The sequence below is a fragment of the Plectropomus leopardus genome, chromosome 12, assembly GCF_008729295.1.
Source record: "Plectropomus leopardus isolate mb chromosome 12, YSFRI_Pleo_2.0, whole genome shotgun sequence".
NCBI lineage: Eukaryota > Metazoa > Chordata > Actinopteri > Perciformes > Serranidae > Plectropomus > Plectropomus leopardus.
In genome coordinates this window covers 4,112,229-4,128,343 of record NC_056474.1, presented here as the reverse complement: position 1 = coordinate 4,128,343, position 16,115 = coordinate 4,112,229, and the positions used below count along the sequence as shown (strand labels likewise).

General features: G+C 37.3%; 2 protein-coding genes across 2 annotated transcripts; one reads left to right on the top strand and one right to left on the bottom strand.

Annotated features, from left to right (window-relative positions):
* Positions 1 to 1,809: 1,809 nt before the first annotated feature.
* On the bottom strand, positions 1,810 to 8,637 carry dnajb4 (DnaJ heat shock protein family (Hsp40) member B4). Its single transcript, XM_042498505.1, has 3 exons — positions 8,149 to 8,637; positions 5,661 to 6,241; positions 1,810 to 3,165 (listed from the first exon to the last, which is right to left on the bottom strand). Exons 1-3 carry the CDS (start codon positions 8,357 to 8,359, stop codon positions 2,935 to 2,937), a joined length of 1,023 nt encoding a protein of 340 aa, XP_042354439.1. The 5' UTR covers positions 8,360 to 8,637; the 3' UTR covers positions 1,810 to 2,934.
* A 1,208-nt stretch (positions 8,638 to 9,845) lies between these two features.
* slc25a24l (solute carrier family 25 member 24, like) lies at positions 9,846 to 15,744 on the top strand. The gene is given in 11 exon segments (XM_042496968.1): positions 9,846 to 10,071; positions 10,178 to 10,304; positions 10,728 to 10,815; positions 11,148 to 11,259; positions 11,386 to 11,544; positions 13,720 to 13,732; positions 13,735 to 13,856; positions 13,948 to 14,039; positions 15,101 to 15,278; positions 15,355 to 15,493; positions 15,569 to 15,744. Coding segments are annotated over 11 exon segments (1,329 nt in total). The 5' UTR covers positions 9,846 to 9,948.
* Positions 15,745 to 16,115: the final 371 nt, after the last annotated feature.

Sequence of the window (16,115 nt, the reverse complement as noted above, 5' to 3'; positions counted from 1 at the left end):
CTTGCCTCGGAGTATTTAAACACTGCATTATTTATTCTGTTACTAAAGTTTATGAACTGAGTACTTCGTCCATCACATTAATACACAAGTTATTATAATTCAGTAATATAGTGCATATTAATCTCAAATGGGCTGTTTTGTATAACTAACACTTTCACTTTTGTTGCTTTAAGTATGCTTTGATACTAATACTTTTGTACTTTTACCTGACCAAAATTTTGAATGCAGGACTTTTTTTCTTTCTTTTTTTTTTACAACTATTGCAACTTTATTCAAGTAAAAGAGCTGAGTACTAATTCCCTGCTGCACACAGAACAACTGGTTTCTTGGTCAAGGATTGCATTAGTCCATATGAGTGGCTGCAATAAATGAATAAATAGATAAAAAAAGATGGGAATAAAAAGTGCTTAAAATATGATACTTATCTGTGATGTTAAATGAAAATCTATGCTCCTGTTACAGCCATGTAACACAACTGTATTTGTCTTTAATGGAACCCAAACACTTGTCAGTGCTGTTTTTAATGTCGCACTTCCTGCTCCGAATTTAATGAGTAAGAATGTCAGCAGCCAAGTGGCCCTCTCTGTCCCACAAGGACCCCGCCTCTGTTGGCCCCTGAGTCATGATGAGTGATGTGGCGTCCCCTGGTGGGAAAACGTACATTTAAGGCCTCTGTGTTGGCAGCTGACGGCCAGCGGCTGACTGCTATATTTACACATTCATAGTTCTGCCATCAGTGAGCAGTCAACATAGTTTTAGTACTGCACATAAGAAATTTGGCATTAGTGGCATATATGGACATGGGAGAAGTATATATTTGCTTTCTCTTTTGACAAAAACAATGAGGAGAAAAAACAAAAGTAGGAAAAGAAAATAAATGTGATTATCCCGTAAACTGTACTATATCTGCATTACGCAGGCATTATAATTCTAAGTACTTGAAGAAAAATCTGAAATCTGAAACTTTTGAGTGCTAAAATATGTCTGAGGAACCATTTTTCTGGTGCTCACTTATTGCTAAGCAGACTGTTCACTGACTATAAATAGGCCCAAGCAGCATTAAAAGTGATTATACACCGTTTATTTCATGGAGGAGGATTCATCACACGCAGCCCCAGAACTGAAACAGCTCGAGATCACTTAATGTGGAAATATTTATTTTAAAATTCAAGTTTAATATCTGCACGTCACTTTCTAAAATGCACATATGACTGAGTTCACTCGACCACGTTCCTCTTGAATAACCTGTACACTGATTTTAAAGGGAAAGTTCAGATTTTTTAAGTGGGGTTGTATGGGTTGCTTATCCATAGTCGGTATGTTATACAAACAGCAAACTCAGAGTTTGGAGAAGCAGACTGGAGTCCGAAATTATAGTTGAGCAATGTACTGCTATAGCGGGGTCAGCCACAAAATGTATTTTAGCCTCCTAAAAAAAGTCCCACCTAAAAAAATGAATATCAATATAAGTGGGCATTATATTTAGAATATTTTTACCGCCTTATCTTAATTTCAGATAGTGGTTTCCACTTAAGAATTGAAGCCGTCATATCTTTACATGACTCACACATCCGTAAACTATTTATTACATCTGAACTATTTATATATTTGCACTATTCATACATATGCACAATAATCATTCATTGCACAGTAGAAATAATCATTCACTTCCTATATATACTGAATTTGTTGCGCTATACTTGAAGCTTGTGTGTTTTCATGTGTGCATTAACTGAAACTTTATTACTTTTATTTAGTATTTAGCTACTTTTTTATTCTTTTGTTTTTGTATTTGTATGTTAACACCGGGGGTCTGGGAGAAATGGCATTTCAATCCCATCTCCATCTATGTCCTGTACATGTAGCAGAATTGAAAATAAAGTTGATTTTGACTCTCCTCAAAGCCAGACTTCTTTTATAAAAACAGTGATTTAACATCGCTAAACACAGGAGCTCGTGGTCTTCCACTGCCTCAATCAGCTATTTTGTTTGTCTTATTGTTTGACTTTGGCATTTAAAAGGGTTAGTTCAGATTCACCAAAGTCACACAATAACAGTAACTAACTAACTGGGGAAAGTAGCAGTAGACCAGCAGCTCCTGTGTTCAGTGAGCTAAAATTACTGGTTTTCCAAATGAGGTCTGGTGGCTTTGACGAGATCACACATGGAGAACTGAAGCCCTCAACAGCTTTCTCATTGGAAAAGGCTGTCTGTCAGAAAGATAAAACTGTGAAAATACTCTTGATATAGTGTACACTTAAACTGATTTTGATTTTTTTAAATGGGACTTGACCCCTTCAACAGCAGTACATCGCTCAGCTTCTGTGCCAGACTCCAGCCTGCTTCTCCAAACTGTGGGCGTGCAGACTTACATCTACTGCATTTAACATACTGACTGCGGATAAGTACCTCATACAACCCCACTTCAAAGAATCTGCACTATCCCTTTACGACAGCCTCTAAACTGAAGCTTGTATCTCCACATGACTAAATAAACATGAACGACAGCTTAAAAAATGTCGGTAACAATGCCTGTCAGATCTAAACAAGAGCAAGAAAATGTCTGTTTGGCACTGCAATGTTTCCCAGGAATCCTTGGGATATTTTTGGGCAACTGTAGACTCACTCACTACCAAATATTTCCAACAAACAAAAAGATAAAGTGATTGTAGCACATACATAAAATGTGTTTTCTTTCAGATATCAACAACCCAGACTGTCTGTCGCTTTCACGTACATCAACTTGGCAGCATGCGTGGTATTTATAAAAAACACCAATTAGCTCAAAAATAGAAATTGCACATTCGTCGCAGGGGGTCCATCTGTGAACTCTCATAACTGTCCGTGTGTGTGTGTGTGTTTGTGTGAGTGCTGGTAACAAGGGCGAGCGCTGTCATGCAGTTATCTCCCCTCGGGCAGTTCGTGTCCTTCCTCCTAAGCAGGTAAATGTCGTTTCAGGACGTCCTTGGCGTTGACGGGTAACGCCTCCGGAAAGTTAACGTCAAATTCCACCACCAGGTCCCCTCTCTGCTCGGGGTTTTTGGGTAAGGGCAGACCTTGTCCGGCAACAGTCTTTCTCATGCCAGGCTTGATAACATCCGTGATCTTCATGTTGCACGTCTTCCCGTCTATCGTTGACACGGTAACCGAGCATCCGCACAACGACTGAGAAGACAGGAACATTGGGAGTCAGTGTGAAAATCGGGAGCAACCCACACATGGTGTACTGTAAAAACTAAAAATATCACATGAATCTGTTCACCGTCTGAGATTAAATTTATACAACCTGTGCTGGGTTATATTTCTGAAAGGAACATGATATTAGTAAGGATATGTTCTTCTGATATAAATATATTGCATGATGCAGCAGAACAGTTAAATAGACTTAAATTATTAAAAGTAGAAGTGCTCATTATGCAGAATGCCTCCTTTTAAATGGTTAGGTTATGTCACTAGTGGGCTGCTACTCCAGATCCCACTAATGTGTGCTGACCTTTTTTCTCTGATAATTTAAGACCCAGACGTTCAGGAGGTTTTTATTGGGAGCTAAATTATCCGCAGAGGTCATTTCCTCTCAAAAGCAACTAATGCAGTGATTAAGAACAGTCCAAAGTACTGAAAAAAGCAGTTTCACATTTTAAGTGTTTTTCTGTTTGTCTGACACTGCGATGGCCGATGTGAAAATGTAATCAATTATATTCCATTTCTGCCGATATACTAAATCCTACACATTAGACCTTAAATCTCAAAATGCAAAAATCTGCACACTTTAACCCTGACGTCGAATATTTGACTGTTTGAAAATGTCAAATAATCATTCATCAGCCAAAATTTTTTACATAACATAAACATTTCCAAAAGAAGTTTTTAAAGAATTGTGACTAAGAAATGTTCTGAGCAGGACACTTGTGAAACATTTTTGGCATTTTCGCATTGCAGTTTCTTTTGTTTACTAATCAGTCAATTTCTACATACATAGACACTACTGTATTTATGTGTGATAAACTGAAAGTCTGTGTACTTATAATAACATTGTGAAAACAATCCTTGTGTACACAATTTCGCAAAAACAACCAAAAACGCTGTAGTATGCATGCCAGGCCAGCAGTCGGCAGTGTAACCTTGCAATGCCAAACCATAGAAGAACACCACATGCATTTGCAAAAAGCGTTCGTAACGTCACTGAATCTGTGAATTGCCAGTTAACATGACGACACAAATGGTTGTGTTTTCACAAGATTACACTCTGGAACATGGTTTCAAAAGTTTGTGTTTTTAGGCTCCCAAAACACTGTTGTCGTGTGAACGAAAGGCCAAACTGCAACAAAAATTTAACATTTCTTGCAAGGACCATTGCTGTGTAAACGGCCACTTCGTCCCCTCAAATGTTTCCAGTTTTAGCTAACTAATTAAGTGTTACAGAAGATCGTCTATTACCAGTTGGCCACTATTGTTTCACATGTACGAGTTTACATCATCCACCAGCGTGAGTGTATATTGGTCCGTTGTGGCGCAGTGCATTATGGTAGTTGTAGGTTTTCTACCTCTTGAACAAAAGTTTTATTTTCCTCTGTTTTCTGTGGTCATGTAGCACCAGTTTCAAAAGCAATTGCATCTTTCTTCTGCACAGACAGCTCAGTTTTGTTTTTTGTTTTTTTTAAAGCCATTTTTCCATCAGTGAAGTACTTCTTTAACATTGAATCAGGCGTACCGCTAAAATATTATACCAGTAGTCCAAACATGTTTGATGACATGTTATAAGAGATGTCTGCGGTATCTTAATTGACAGACCTACACAGAGCCATGCAGCAAATTATACAGCTATTTTTGAAATAATTCAAGCTCCATTTATTAGCTTTTCCAGAACTTGTGGTTGCATAAACAGTCTTCAGTTGTGGATGGAGTTTGCTCAGCTGTTGGATGAGACGGCTCAGTTGTCATCACATAATAACAGGTGGTCGTAATCTCTCTATTCAAGGATCTTCTTTGGAGTTGGACATGAATGGCTGTGAGATGCTGTGGAAAGCTCTGGGAAAAAAACTAATAAGTTGTCCTGAAGATAAGACTAATTAATTAAACTACTGTTACCAAAGTCAAGAATGCAACTTTATTTGACGGGTTTTAGTTGGCAATTTAAAATTATTTTGACAAAAAAAAATGAAGCTATATGATTAGAAATATTTATGTGACTAACAGCATGATTCATGTCACGCAGAGCTGATTTGCGGCTGTTTGCATACATCGATCACATATTCAGCGATGAAACGTTTAGCGATCTCAAAGTGTTGAAGAGTAGGAGGATCCATATAAGTCCATCTTGCAATGTGTGCACGTGGGTGTCCGACACCTCCCTGCCCTCCCTGTGATACAGCTCCTATTTCTCAATGTTGATGATCTAGATTACATAAGCGCTCAGCCAAAGTGTGCGTAGCTCGGTACTATACTCATTCAGGATGCCTGTACTTTCCAGGGAAAGCAGTTTTTGAGGCAGACTACCTACAGCTTATTGATTGTGACCGGGCTTTTTTCTTTTTTTGAGCCTCTTTAAAGCAGCACTCTAAAGAAAATATGAGTTCTGAATCTCTCCTGTGTGTGACTAATCCACCTATCAGACTCTATATATACGAATCAGTCATAAGTGAAAATAGAAAACGCCTCACCTGTCGTAAGCTCACTCGCACAGGATACACAATGTTCGAGCCCTCCCGCCTAAAGTGAGGGTGTGGCTTGTCCTTGATGACGAAAACAATGTCAGCGGGGATGGTATTGGGTGACTCGTCTCCCTCTCTCGGGAACGTGATCTTGGTTCCCTCTTTCCAGCCCCGCTTGATCTCGATAGTGAGAATCTTATCCTCATTGCGCATGGTCCTGCCATCTGGATTTAGCCTTTTGCGAGAGATTTTCATCCTCTTGGTGCAGCCGTGGAAGACCTCCTCCAGGGAGACCCTCAGTTCGTGGATGATGGCCGGGTCCTGCTTCCGGCGCGGCGGCCCCCCGGGCCCAATGTGCCCGTCCCGAGGGAATCCGTTCAGGTTGAAGTTGGTGAAGGAGCCGAATGGATCATTTCCATCCACCTCCATGTCGTCGTCGTCTCGGCCGTTTGCTTTGCGCCCAAAGAACATCTCGAATGGGTTTGAACCGCCAAAGAAAGTGGCGAAGGTGGCGTGAGGGTCCCCGTGGAAAGTGTAGGTGAAGGTGCTGCCTTGTCCGTCAGCAGTGGGCCCACTTCCTCCCTTGAGACCTGATGTGTGACAGAAATGATTCATGAGTCATGCCAACAGTGACACTCAGCAGCGGGAGAGCTATGTGCCACCAGTGATGCCTGCTTTTGACAATGCAGCCCCCCAGATAGGTATTAGGCCAGAGACAGACCTTATGTAACTTCTCATTTTTCAAATTAGACTAGTAACAATCAATTTACCGCTCACAGGCAATATCTGGGAGCGCCCCCCAACAATTTTCTAATTCATAATACAGATAAAGTGAATCACAATGGGAATTGTTTTTGTACTTTTACATAAGGTTTTAGAGCTTGTTTATTCAAAAAAGTGCCAATGGAGGATCCCTTGCACCCCCAAAAGAGGTCCCAGCTAAAACCCTAAAATCCCAGAAATGTCCTAAAATCCTAGAAACATCCTAAAACCCTTGAAACATCATTAAATCCTAGAAATGTCCTAAAATCCTAGAAACATCCTAAAACCCTTGAAACATCATTAAATCCTAGAAATGTCCTAAAATCTTAGAAATTTCCAAAAATTCTAGAAATGTCCAAAATTCCCAGAATCATGTATATGGGGCCGCTGTGAATAACATTGTAAAAATGCCCCACAAGAAGAGCAAGTTAAGTATCCCTGAACTAGACCCTGTTTCCCCATTTTTTTGTGACAATGCCAATAATGTAAACAACTATTCTTGACATCAATTTACATCCACTAAAAAGTGCTTGTTTTTGTCACTGACAGGCTCAAATCATTATAGAAAGGATCCCTACAGAAATGGATCTTTTTGTTTGGAAGTAACATCCTTTTTGTTACACTTGAAATAGCCCCGAAATCATGAATGCCAAGACCACCAGACTCCATTTAAATAAATAGTCATTTTAGGGCATATAGAGCATATTTTCACATCTAATTGTTTGAATTAAGGGTTTAATTCATCTAAATCAGAGTTGGTGATGGTAGGAAAAGTGGAGAGGTGAACCAAGTTGGAGTTTTATGAATGAAGTGTGTTTTCTGATGGTAAAGTTGAGGTATATTTAGATGGACTCTGGTGGGTTTGGTGTTGGCTATGCCATGGCTATTTTGGGTGAAACAAAATGGATCAAAAAGGACTGAAAACCTGGAGTTAAAAAAGACTTCATGCAAACATTTGTTTTTCGGTAAACATTTCAAATAAGACATAAAAAACAATTTTGATAAGATATCACTATTTTAAGCTAAGATATTGCAATATTTCTTCTGAACAGAAGCATTAATCGCATATGATGTGTCGGACTGTCAGAAATTTGAAAACCCAAGGATAATTTTTGATTTTACAGTTTCAGAATATGACAAATGGTGTAATTTATTTTATTTAGATAAAGACAACATGCCTTCCAAACCCATCTTTAAAGAATTTTTTTAACAAAATTTTAATTTAAAGTTGTATACAACACTCCAAAGCCAAAATAAAAAATATAAAATCATTTTAAAAATTATTTGACATGCCTCCCCCTTTTTGCACCTCCTCTCACATAAATAACTAACAGTCCCTTAATGTGCCACTTTTAGTTTTTGATCTGTAGTCTTTTTTTCCTGTCTAGCATTTTCCATCCATAACCATCTGGTAAGTACATACTGTGCATAAAGACTTTGACATAAAGATTGCATATATTTTTCCATTACAACACCCACATTTGTAAGAAAATGAGTGTTAAAATGGTGACAGGCCCTTATTTCTGCAGATTATGAACTAATCCTCATAATAAAATGCACAGAAGTGGATGAACAGCTGTTTTTAAGCCTGCCGGAGAAGCTACACTGTGTGACTTGAATTAAAGCCAGCTGTGTTTTTACACCCAGCCTTTATAACGGCTTTATAACGGTGTATTAAGGTTGAATTTTTTTTAAAAAGCCGTCACACATGGGTGAAAAATTAAAAACACATTACCTTCTTCTCCATACTGATCATAAACTTCTCTTTTTTTCGGATCACTGAGGACTTCATATGCCTCAGCGATTTCCTTAAATTTCTCCTCGGCGGCTGCAGACTTGTTTTTGTCCGGGTGCCATTTCAGCGCTTGTTTTCTGTAAGCTTTCTTAATATCCTCGTCTGTGGCTCCTTTAGAGATGCCCAACGTTTTATAGTAATCTTTGCCCATTTTTCACCGATGATAAAGATTTTTTTTTTTTTAAAAAAAAGAGCAGAGGGAGGAGGAGCAGTCCCTGCAGAGGAGGCTGGCAGACTGATGGTCGACGGATGGCTGTCAGCGCAGACAGGCGGCCTCAGTCCGGACTGATCGACAATAAGTAGCCGCAGACAGAGACGCAGAGCGGGATGAAAACCATTTAGAGGCGGTTAGTCAACGCCAAGGACCTCCTGCTATTTGAATGACTGGATGAGCCTCTTTAAATAGCCTCGGCTCCCTCCTCCCTCTGCAGCCACAGCGCCAGCGTCAAGTTAGACTCAAGACATGATACTGGTTCCGGTGCGTGCGTGCGTGCGTGTGCGCGCGTGCAACCGTGCGTGTGCGTGCCAGTCAGTCATCGGGTAATAATGCAGTAGTACTACATATGATCATTACTTGTGGCGTATGGCGAAATTTACCTGCTTGAGGGTCCTGAGGCAAAAATTGAGCTGCTGGGCCCCCTGTTCAACACTACATCTGTAATTTGTACAGAATTTAAAAAATCAAAATAAATCAATAAAATGCATGTTTGTAGCGTTATTATTTAGTTCAGTTGAGTTCAGTTCAATTTTATTCAGAATGCAAGTTCATGAGACATAATGGGAATGAAGTTAAAATATAATAATAATAATAATAATAATAATAACAACAACAACAACAACAACAACCCTGTTTATTATTATTATTATTATTATTATTATTATTATTATTATTTTAGGCATTGGGGAGGGACTTATGTTTTTAAAGGCCAAATTACATTTTTTTTTTATTTTAATCTGTTTATGTAGGCTGTTTATATATTTGTATCATTTTTGCAGTTTATTCAGAGCCTGTTGTCTTAAATCTATTGCTTTATCTGATTTGTACATTTTTTATGTTTATGTTTTTTTGTTACACAATTAAATCTAATATCGTCAATCTCTTATATGCAAAAACGTTTTAAAGCACAGCAACCTTTTCTTTTAGTTATGTACAATATTCTTGTTATATTAATATAATCCCTTATCTGTATCTCATTATATATTTTTTAATTTTTATTTTATTTATTAGCATACTTTTACAGGAAATCATTGACCAATCAATGCAGAACATAGATTTTTAGATAGTTTGTTCTGCTTTCTTCTTTTTCTTTTGTACAATCTTTTTCCTCTATTATTATAATTTCCCTTTTTAATTTTTTTTGAAAAAATAGTTATTCTGTTTGTCCGGCTTTTATTTATTTTTTGTTTTTGTACTTAATTTTAAACCCCTGTCTGTCTCTGAGCTGAACGACAATGATGACTCAGGAAGAAGAAGATGATGATGATGATGTTGTGCTCGGTTCTCTTGCAGCCACAGCGCCACCTGCTGCAGCACAGAGAAACTGAGGTTTTTCCCTCTGAGCTGATGATAAAAAGGTTCATGCAGCGTTGGCACTGAGCCCTGCCAGTGAGTCAGCGTCAGAGCAGAGCTGTGCAGGTCACTCAGCTCTCATGATGGTTATCGATGCATTTATTCCTCTCCTGATGAAGCAGGCTGCATTTCTTTAACAGCTTAAATTCTCATTTCTTTCTAAATGCACCATGGATCAGTTTCGTGGTTTATTTGCTAAACTGGATGAAAATAACGATGGATTCATTTCAGTGTCGGAGCTCCACAATGAAATGAGGAAACATGGGATCCTCTCAGCGGATGGAAAGGTCCAGGTAATATTCTTATGATTTTTTTATTTATGTATTTTAACAGCATGCATGTGCCAGATGCTCATTCCATGCATTTATTCAAGCACTAACCAGCACATTTTTCACCTAGAATATCATTGACTCCTATGACAAAGACAAAGATGGCCTGTTGGATTATACAGAGTTCCTCAGCTACATGATGGACAGAGAAAGGAAATGGAAAATATACTTTCATGACCTTGACAGGAACAAATGTGGTGAGTGGTCAAAGACTTACCTTTCAGTTATTATATTTCATTATATTATTATTTCTCAAGCAACACAAGAAAATGCTGCAATGTTGAATATAAACACTGATGATTTTTAATCTGTTTTTAAGCCTCCTGTTTTGATCTTTAATTAAAATAATGTGTTTTGCTGCTAATGTAAAATATTAGTTGTATTTTCTTGGCATTTTCTCTATAAATTGTTTTAATTCTTGGATAATGAACTATATTTTCAAGGTCGGACAGGAAGAAAAACTCCTTCGTCTTGTTTATGGTACACAGTAGACAGTACACGGCACAATACTGCAGGCTGTGACCTTTGCACTCCTTGAGTTTACAGTATCACCTCCTAGAAATATGATAACTGTAAGAGCAGCAGTACCTGTTTGTAATTATGTGCATTTCTTTGATCAGGAGTGATTGACCAGGACGACATCATATGTTTGTTTAAGGAGTTAGGAGTGGTCATATCAAAGCCGAATGCAAAAAAAATAATTCAAATGTAAGATATTTTTCTGGATTCATTGTTTTTATTTAAAGACAGATTTCATTCACTGGGTTCAAAACACATTGGTGCACAATTTCACTCTCACACATTATATCACTGTGCTGTCATTCGTGCTCCTCTAAAGGGACCTTCAGTCTGGACACACTGGCAAACGTGTTTTTTATATTCTAAAGGCTCATTACTGGTCAATAAAATCATTGCCAGCAGCTTTTAAACCCTTTATTAGTTTGTTTTTCTGTAAAGTGACATTAAGATGAAGTGTTAGATGCATATTGGTCATTTAGATTCTCTCATTTCAGTATTTGATGAAGTATTTCTCCTCTCAGGATGGATAAGGACAGCTCGATGACGGTGGACTGGGGGGAATTCCTGCATCATGTCATCCTGAATCCAGTGGACAACATCAGGGAGCTGGTGTCCTCGTGGAAACACAATCTGGTACAATCCTGCAGCCTCACAATCATGTTTGATGATAGTGTGAAAAAACTATGACACATCCATTTAAACATGAGTAATCACAGAACGATTAAAGGGATGATGAGTGCTCATTTTGTCCGTCTGCAGGTTTTCGATGTGGGTGAGAGCCGAGCGATGCCCATCGAGTTCCCTGAGGAGGCGTCAGGTTTTGGTGCGTGGAGGACGTTTGTTCTGGCAGCAGGACTGGCAGATGCTGTTTCCCGAACTGTGACGGCCCCCATCGACCGCCTCAAGACTCAACTCCAGGTCAGATCCACCAGCAGGTGCAGCTTTGTTAAAGAGATGCATGTGTGGCTGTATTTGACTCTACGTGATCTGAGAAAAGTGTGAATGTTTGTACCCAAGAAGGTGTTACTTCCAACACTGGAATAGTAAATTAAATTAGCTTGATATACAGAAAGACCCAAGATAACACCTCCAGACATCAATGGCACTGAATCAGCTGTTATAAGAGTCGAAAACTTTAATTTTTTTCTTTATAACATCAATCTGTGGGGCGAATAATGTTGAAAAGATAGTTCTGATGGGGTTGCATGTCCAATTTAACCAGACTCTGATGTCAATATATATCTCTATCATAATAAATAATAATAATAATAATAATAATAATAATAATAATAATAATAATATAATAAAAAATAATAATCTGGATACAAAAACATATGACAAAAAATGCAAGATGCAAGACACATACTGTCGATATAACATTATAAATAGACCCAAGAAAAAACAAAAGCAGAAACAAAAAAAAACCAATAAGACCACAAATATAAGGAAATAAAAGACATAAAACATAAATTGAAAAGTTAAATTAGACAAAAATAAATACAAATAAAAAAAAAAGAAAAAAGACAAAATAAAAATGCAGTGCATAACAATGACAGTACAGAACAAATGATGAACTGTACAATTAACCCAAAAAGTTAACACAATAACTGCGGTAAGTTTGTGTAAATGAGCAATTTGGATGAATTTTGTTGCAGATTATTTCCTGTGAGTGTTGCATCAGAGATGAGATTCCCTGATATTTGTGTAAACTTTTCATACAATTATCTGCTTATTTATTTTTTTTGAACAATAATACGTATTTAAAAGCATTGGAGTATTTTATTTTGTTTTATTTTTAACTATTTTCCTTTTACTTTTTGCGTGTCCATTGTTCTGTCTTGTCTTTTTTTTTTTAACTGCCTTTGTAATGCAGAAAAAGCAGAGAACGAAGGCTCTGTGAATTTAGCTCGTGTTCACGTCTTCACTGCGGCCCTTTATCTTAAATTAGCCAAATTTTAAAATGCCAATGTCATTTAGTTTTCTTTACAAGAATGAATAAAATGCTGAAATATAGACTAATTGTTTAATGTCCAAAACATTTTTTTATACGCCCTTTAAAAATGAAACCCTTGTGACCCCTGGTGAAGCTTTCCAGTTGGGACCAACAGGTTGGGAACCTGCTTTAGAGGAAGATTTAATATCTAATCTGATACTTTTAATGTGTTTTAGTGAGACGAACAAACATAGTTCAGACTGAACAGAATAAAGAGATAAAGTATATCAATCTTTCAAATAAAGTGCTGTCCTTGTTTAACTTCACTGTGTCAGTGATGAAAGATCCTCGTTTACATAATTTGCCTTTTCCTGATACTGGAATAACATTCAGTTCACAGTTTGCAGCAGAAACATGAACGTGTATGAGAAAGAGAGCGAGTCAACGGGTTTACATGTTTCATCGTATGTTTGGCTTGACTTCTTACAAAAACATGGAAAGAAGGCAATGAGCAACCAAAAAGAAATGACCCAAAGTGAGCAGGAAATTACCAAAAAGTTACAAGAAAATTGGCAGAAAAAAAAGTTTAAAAGAAAAAAATAATATATAATATATAATTTCCATAACATATTTTTAAGCATATAATTAGAATTAGAATTCCCTAGTTTTTTTTTGTTTTGTTTTATTTTTTTTCTTTTAATAATTTACCTTTTTTCTTTTAAACTAATTTTGGGGTTATTTCTTTTTTGTTGCTTATTGCCTTCATCCCATGTTTTTTTTTGAGAGAAATCAAGCCAATTTGCTCAGGATTCAAAGCGTCAACTTAAACTTGTGAAAAATGAAAGCAAAAACAAAGTGTAATGATTTCATTTTTGTATTTGAGTATTTATATACTTTAGTATATAAGTATCTTTGAGAATGACCTCAGACTGAATAACATAAAGTAATATTTTTCTGTAACTGGAGCAAAACATTGACAGTAGAACCATGAAATTATTAGTCTGTTTTTTGTTTTATACTGTCCCTTAAAAGAAAATGACACCTTGTTATTACTGTTGAATCAGTATCAAATAGTTTTTTAAGAATCATCACATTGCTGCACATTTATTGCAGCTCCATTAAAGTAATTGATGTAAAATGATTTCCTTTGTGCTCTGCAGGTTCATGGATCCAAGCCTTCTCTCAAGGCTTCCAGGAGATGAGAGCAGGTGGTCTGCGGTCGATGTGGCAAGGCAACGCCGTCAACATGCTGAAAGGAACACCACAGTCAACTCTGCAGTGTCTCATCTACGCCCAGGTGAGGCACAGAAGCAGACTTGTGCGGTGTGAATTATTGATGCACCAGTTTCCCGTTTCTGCAAACACACTCAGAGCTCTACTTTGTCCAGATGAAGGCGTCCACCCAAAAGGAGACTCTGACGGTGCAGCAGCGTTTCGGCTTGGGCTGTGTGTCCGGTGCTGTCGCTCATGCCGCCTTCTACCTTTAGAGGTATCACAGATCGTATTTCCACAAAAATCACACTGGTTGGTTGTGTTCCTGTTCTGTAATGAGCTCTTTTATTTAACATCTTCAGAAGTCTGATAAATTGTGCATGGCAACATTTTTTAGTCGAGCCTAACATGTATTTAATCCATTAAAAAAACCTTAAAAGGGACTATTCATATCAAATACTACATCTTCAGTATTAACCCTTTGAACCCTGAGCAGTTGGTTGGATTTCTTTCAAAAACATGGAAAGAAGGCAACAAGCAACTTAAAGAATGGGCCAAAAATGAGCACGAATTAGTATGAAGTTGCAAGAAAAAAAGCACAAAAAGTGGAAAAAGAATACATGATAATGCATAATGTAATATAATTTTGAATATATAACTAAGAGAATATACATTTCTATACATTTTTCATACTTATTATTTAAATTATGATATCTGATCATATCTAGTACCAATATGTTTTGTTTGCTGTACTGCCACCATTGTCTCAAATGGTTTAACAATGTAGATAATATGAAGAGTAATTTCTTAATATGAATGTGCGTCTATCAACTAAATTTATGGTGAAAAGTTGGCCTTTTATTTTGTAAGTGATGTCAGGAAAAGCACCATAGTATTAACATTATTTTTTTAATTGAAGAGTCACAGAGAGTTTTTAAATAGAAAATGTTTGGAATGAAACTCCTCATTTGTTAAAATGTGATAAAAGAAGAAGTTTCATAATACAGAGCCCGTAAGGTCCTGAAAAGTTTTTTTTTTTTTAATCTTGTGTGCACAACTTGTTTATCTTAGGGGAACAAGGTAATTATCTTGTGCCCAGAAGATCATTATTTTATGAGCAAAAGATAATTAACTTTTCTTGTATGCACAAGGTAACTAACTTTTGCATACAAAATAAATACATAAGTTCTCCCAAAATAATAACTTGAAATACAAAATAAAATAAAATGAAATAATGACAAGATAAAAAAAATCACCACAGGGACATTAAAGGCTCCACACTTTTGTGCATCACTATTGGTTTATTTCAGTAATCTCTCTCCTCATTTCTCCTCGACAGGTGCTGAAGGTGAGGTTGAACCTGCAGCAAGCTGGTAACTACCACGGTGTTGTGGCATGCGCCCGATCTATTTACAGACACGAGTCTCTGTCGTCCTTTTACAGAGGATTCAAGCCGAGCATCCTCTGCATGATCCCGTACGCAGGTGTGGAGTGTGCAGTTCATCAGGTGAGACATGGCAGCACTAAAAGATAAAATATCTGACAAATTTAAGATATATTTCACTATTTTCTTTTTGTTGCAGTCAATCATGACCTGGGCAAAGAGCGATCCAGCCTACAACAGTGAAAACAAACTGTTTTTCTTCAGTTTTGTGGCCTTTGCGTCTGGACAGGTGACCAGTTACCCGCTGGCAGTGATCCGCACTCAGCAGCAAGCACAAGGTGATCATTATTTTCTGTGATTATTTAAAAACAATTTGACATGTTTCACTTAATGCCATTTTTCTTGTGTTGCAGCTTTCAGCTCAGATTCACGTCCGGCTTCAGGTGTACTACAAGGACTCAGAGGGATATATGAAACATGTGGAATAAGAGGATATTATAATGGAATGGGAGCCAGCTTCGTCAGGGCTATTCCGTGTGCTCTGATAAACTACACTTTGACTAGAAAGTTTGAAAATCTGGTTTCCTGAGTCTTGAGTTTTAGCTGAGAGGAGGTTGTTTTCTTTGAACTCTGCAAAAACAGAAACTGTGAACCTGCAAAAACTGAGAAAATTGTTTGACGACATATATTATGGTGTGATTCAGCCTTTATTACCTCTGTCACTTTTTTTTTTACAGCTTGAGCATCACCTCACTGATGCTTGGTTGACTTGAAAGTCATAACGTGACAAAGTGTAATAACTGCCCGCGTGAGACTGGGCTGCAAGCTTGACAATAAAATGATATTTCCTAATAGGAGTCAGATGTCTTCTTTTGCAATTATTATTTATTTGTTATATATATTTTTGTGTGTGTCTTTGTAACAAGTTCATTTTTGAATGAATCCTGAATACTCTTTGTA

Bases quoted from the DNA above. Each gene is read 5' to 3' on its own strand.
- dnajb4 (XM_042498505.1), bottom strand. From the start codon at position 8,359: ATGGGCAAAGATTACTATAAAACGTTGGGCATCTCTAAAGGAGCCACA. The intron at 6,242-8,148 runs GTAATGTGTTTT...GTCACACATCAG, and splicing joins TGATCAGTATGGAGAAGAAG to GTCTCAAGGGAGGAAGTGGG. The intron at 3,166-5,660 runs GTGAGGCGTTTT...CTGTCTTCTCAG, and splicing joins TGCGAGTGAGCTTACGACAG to TCGTTGTGCGGATGCTCGGT.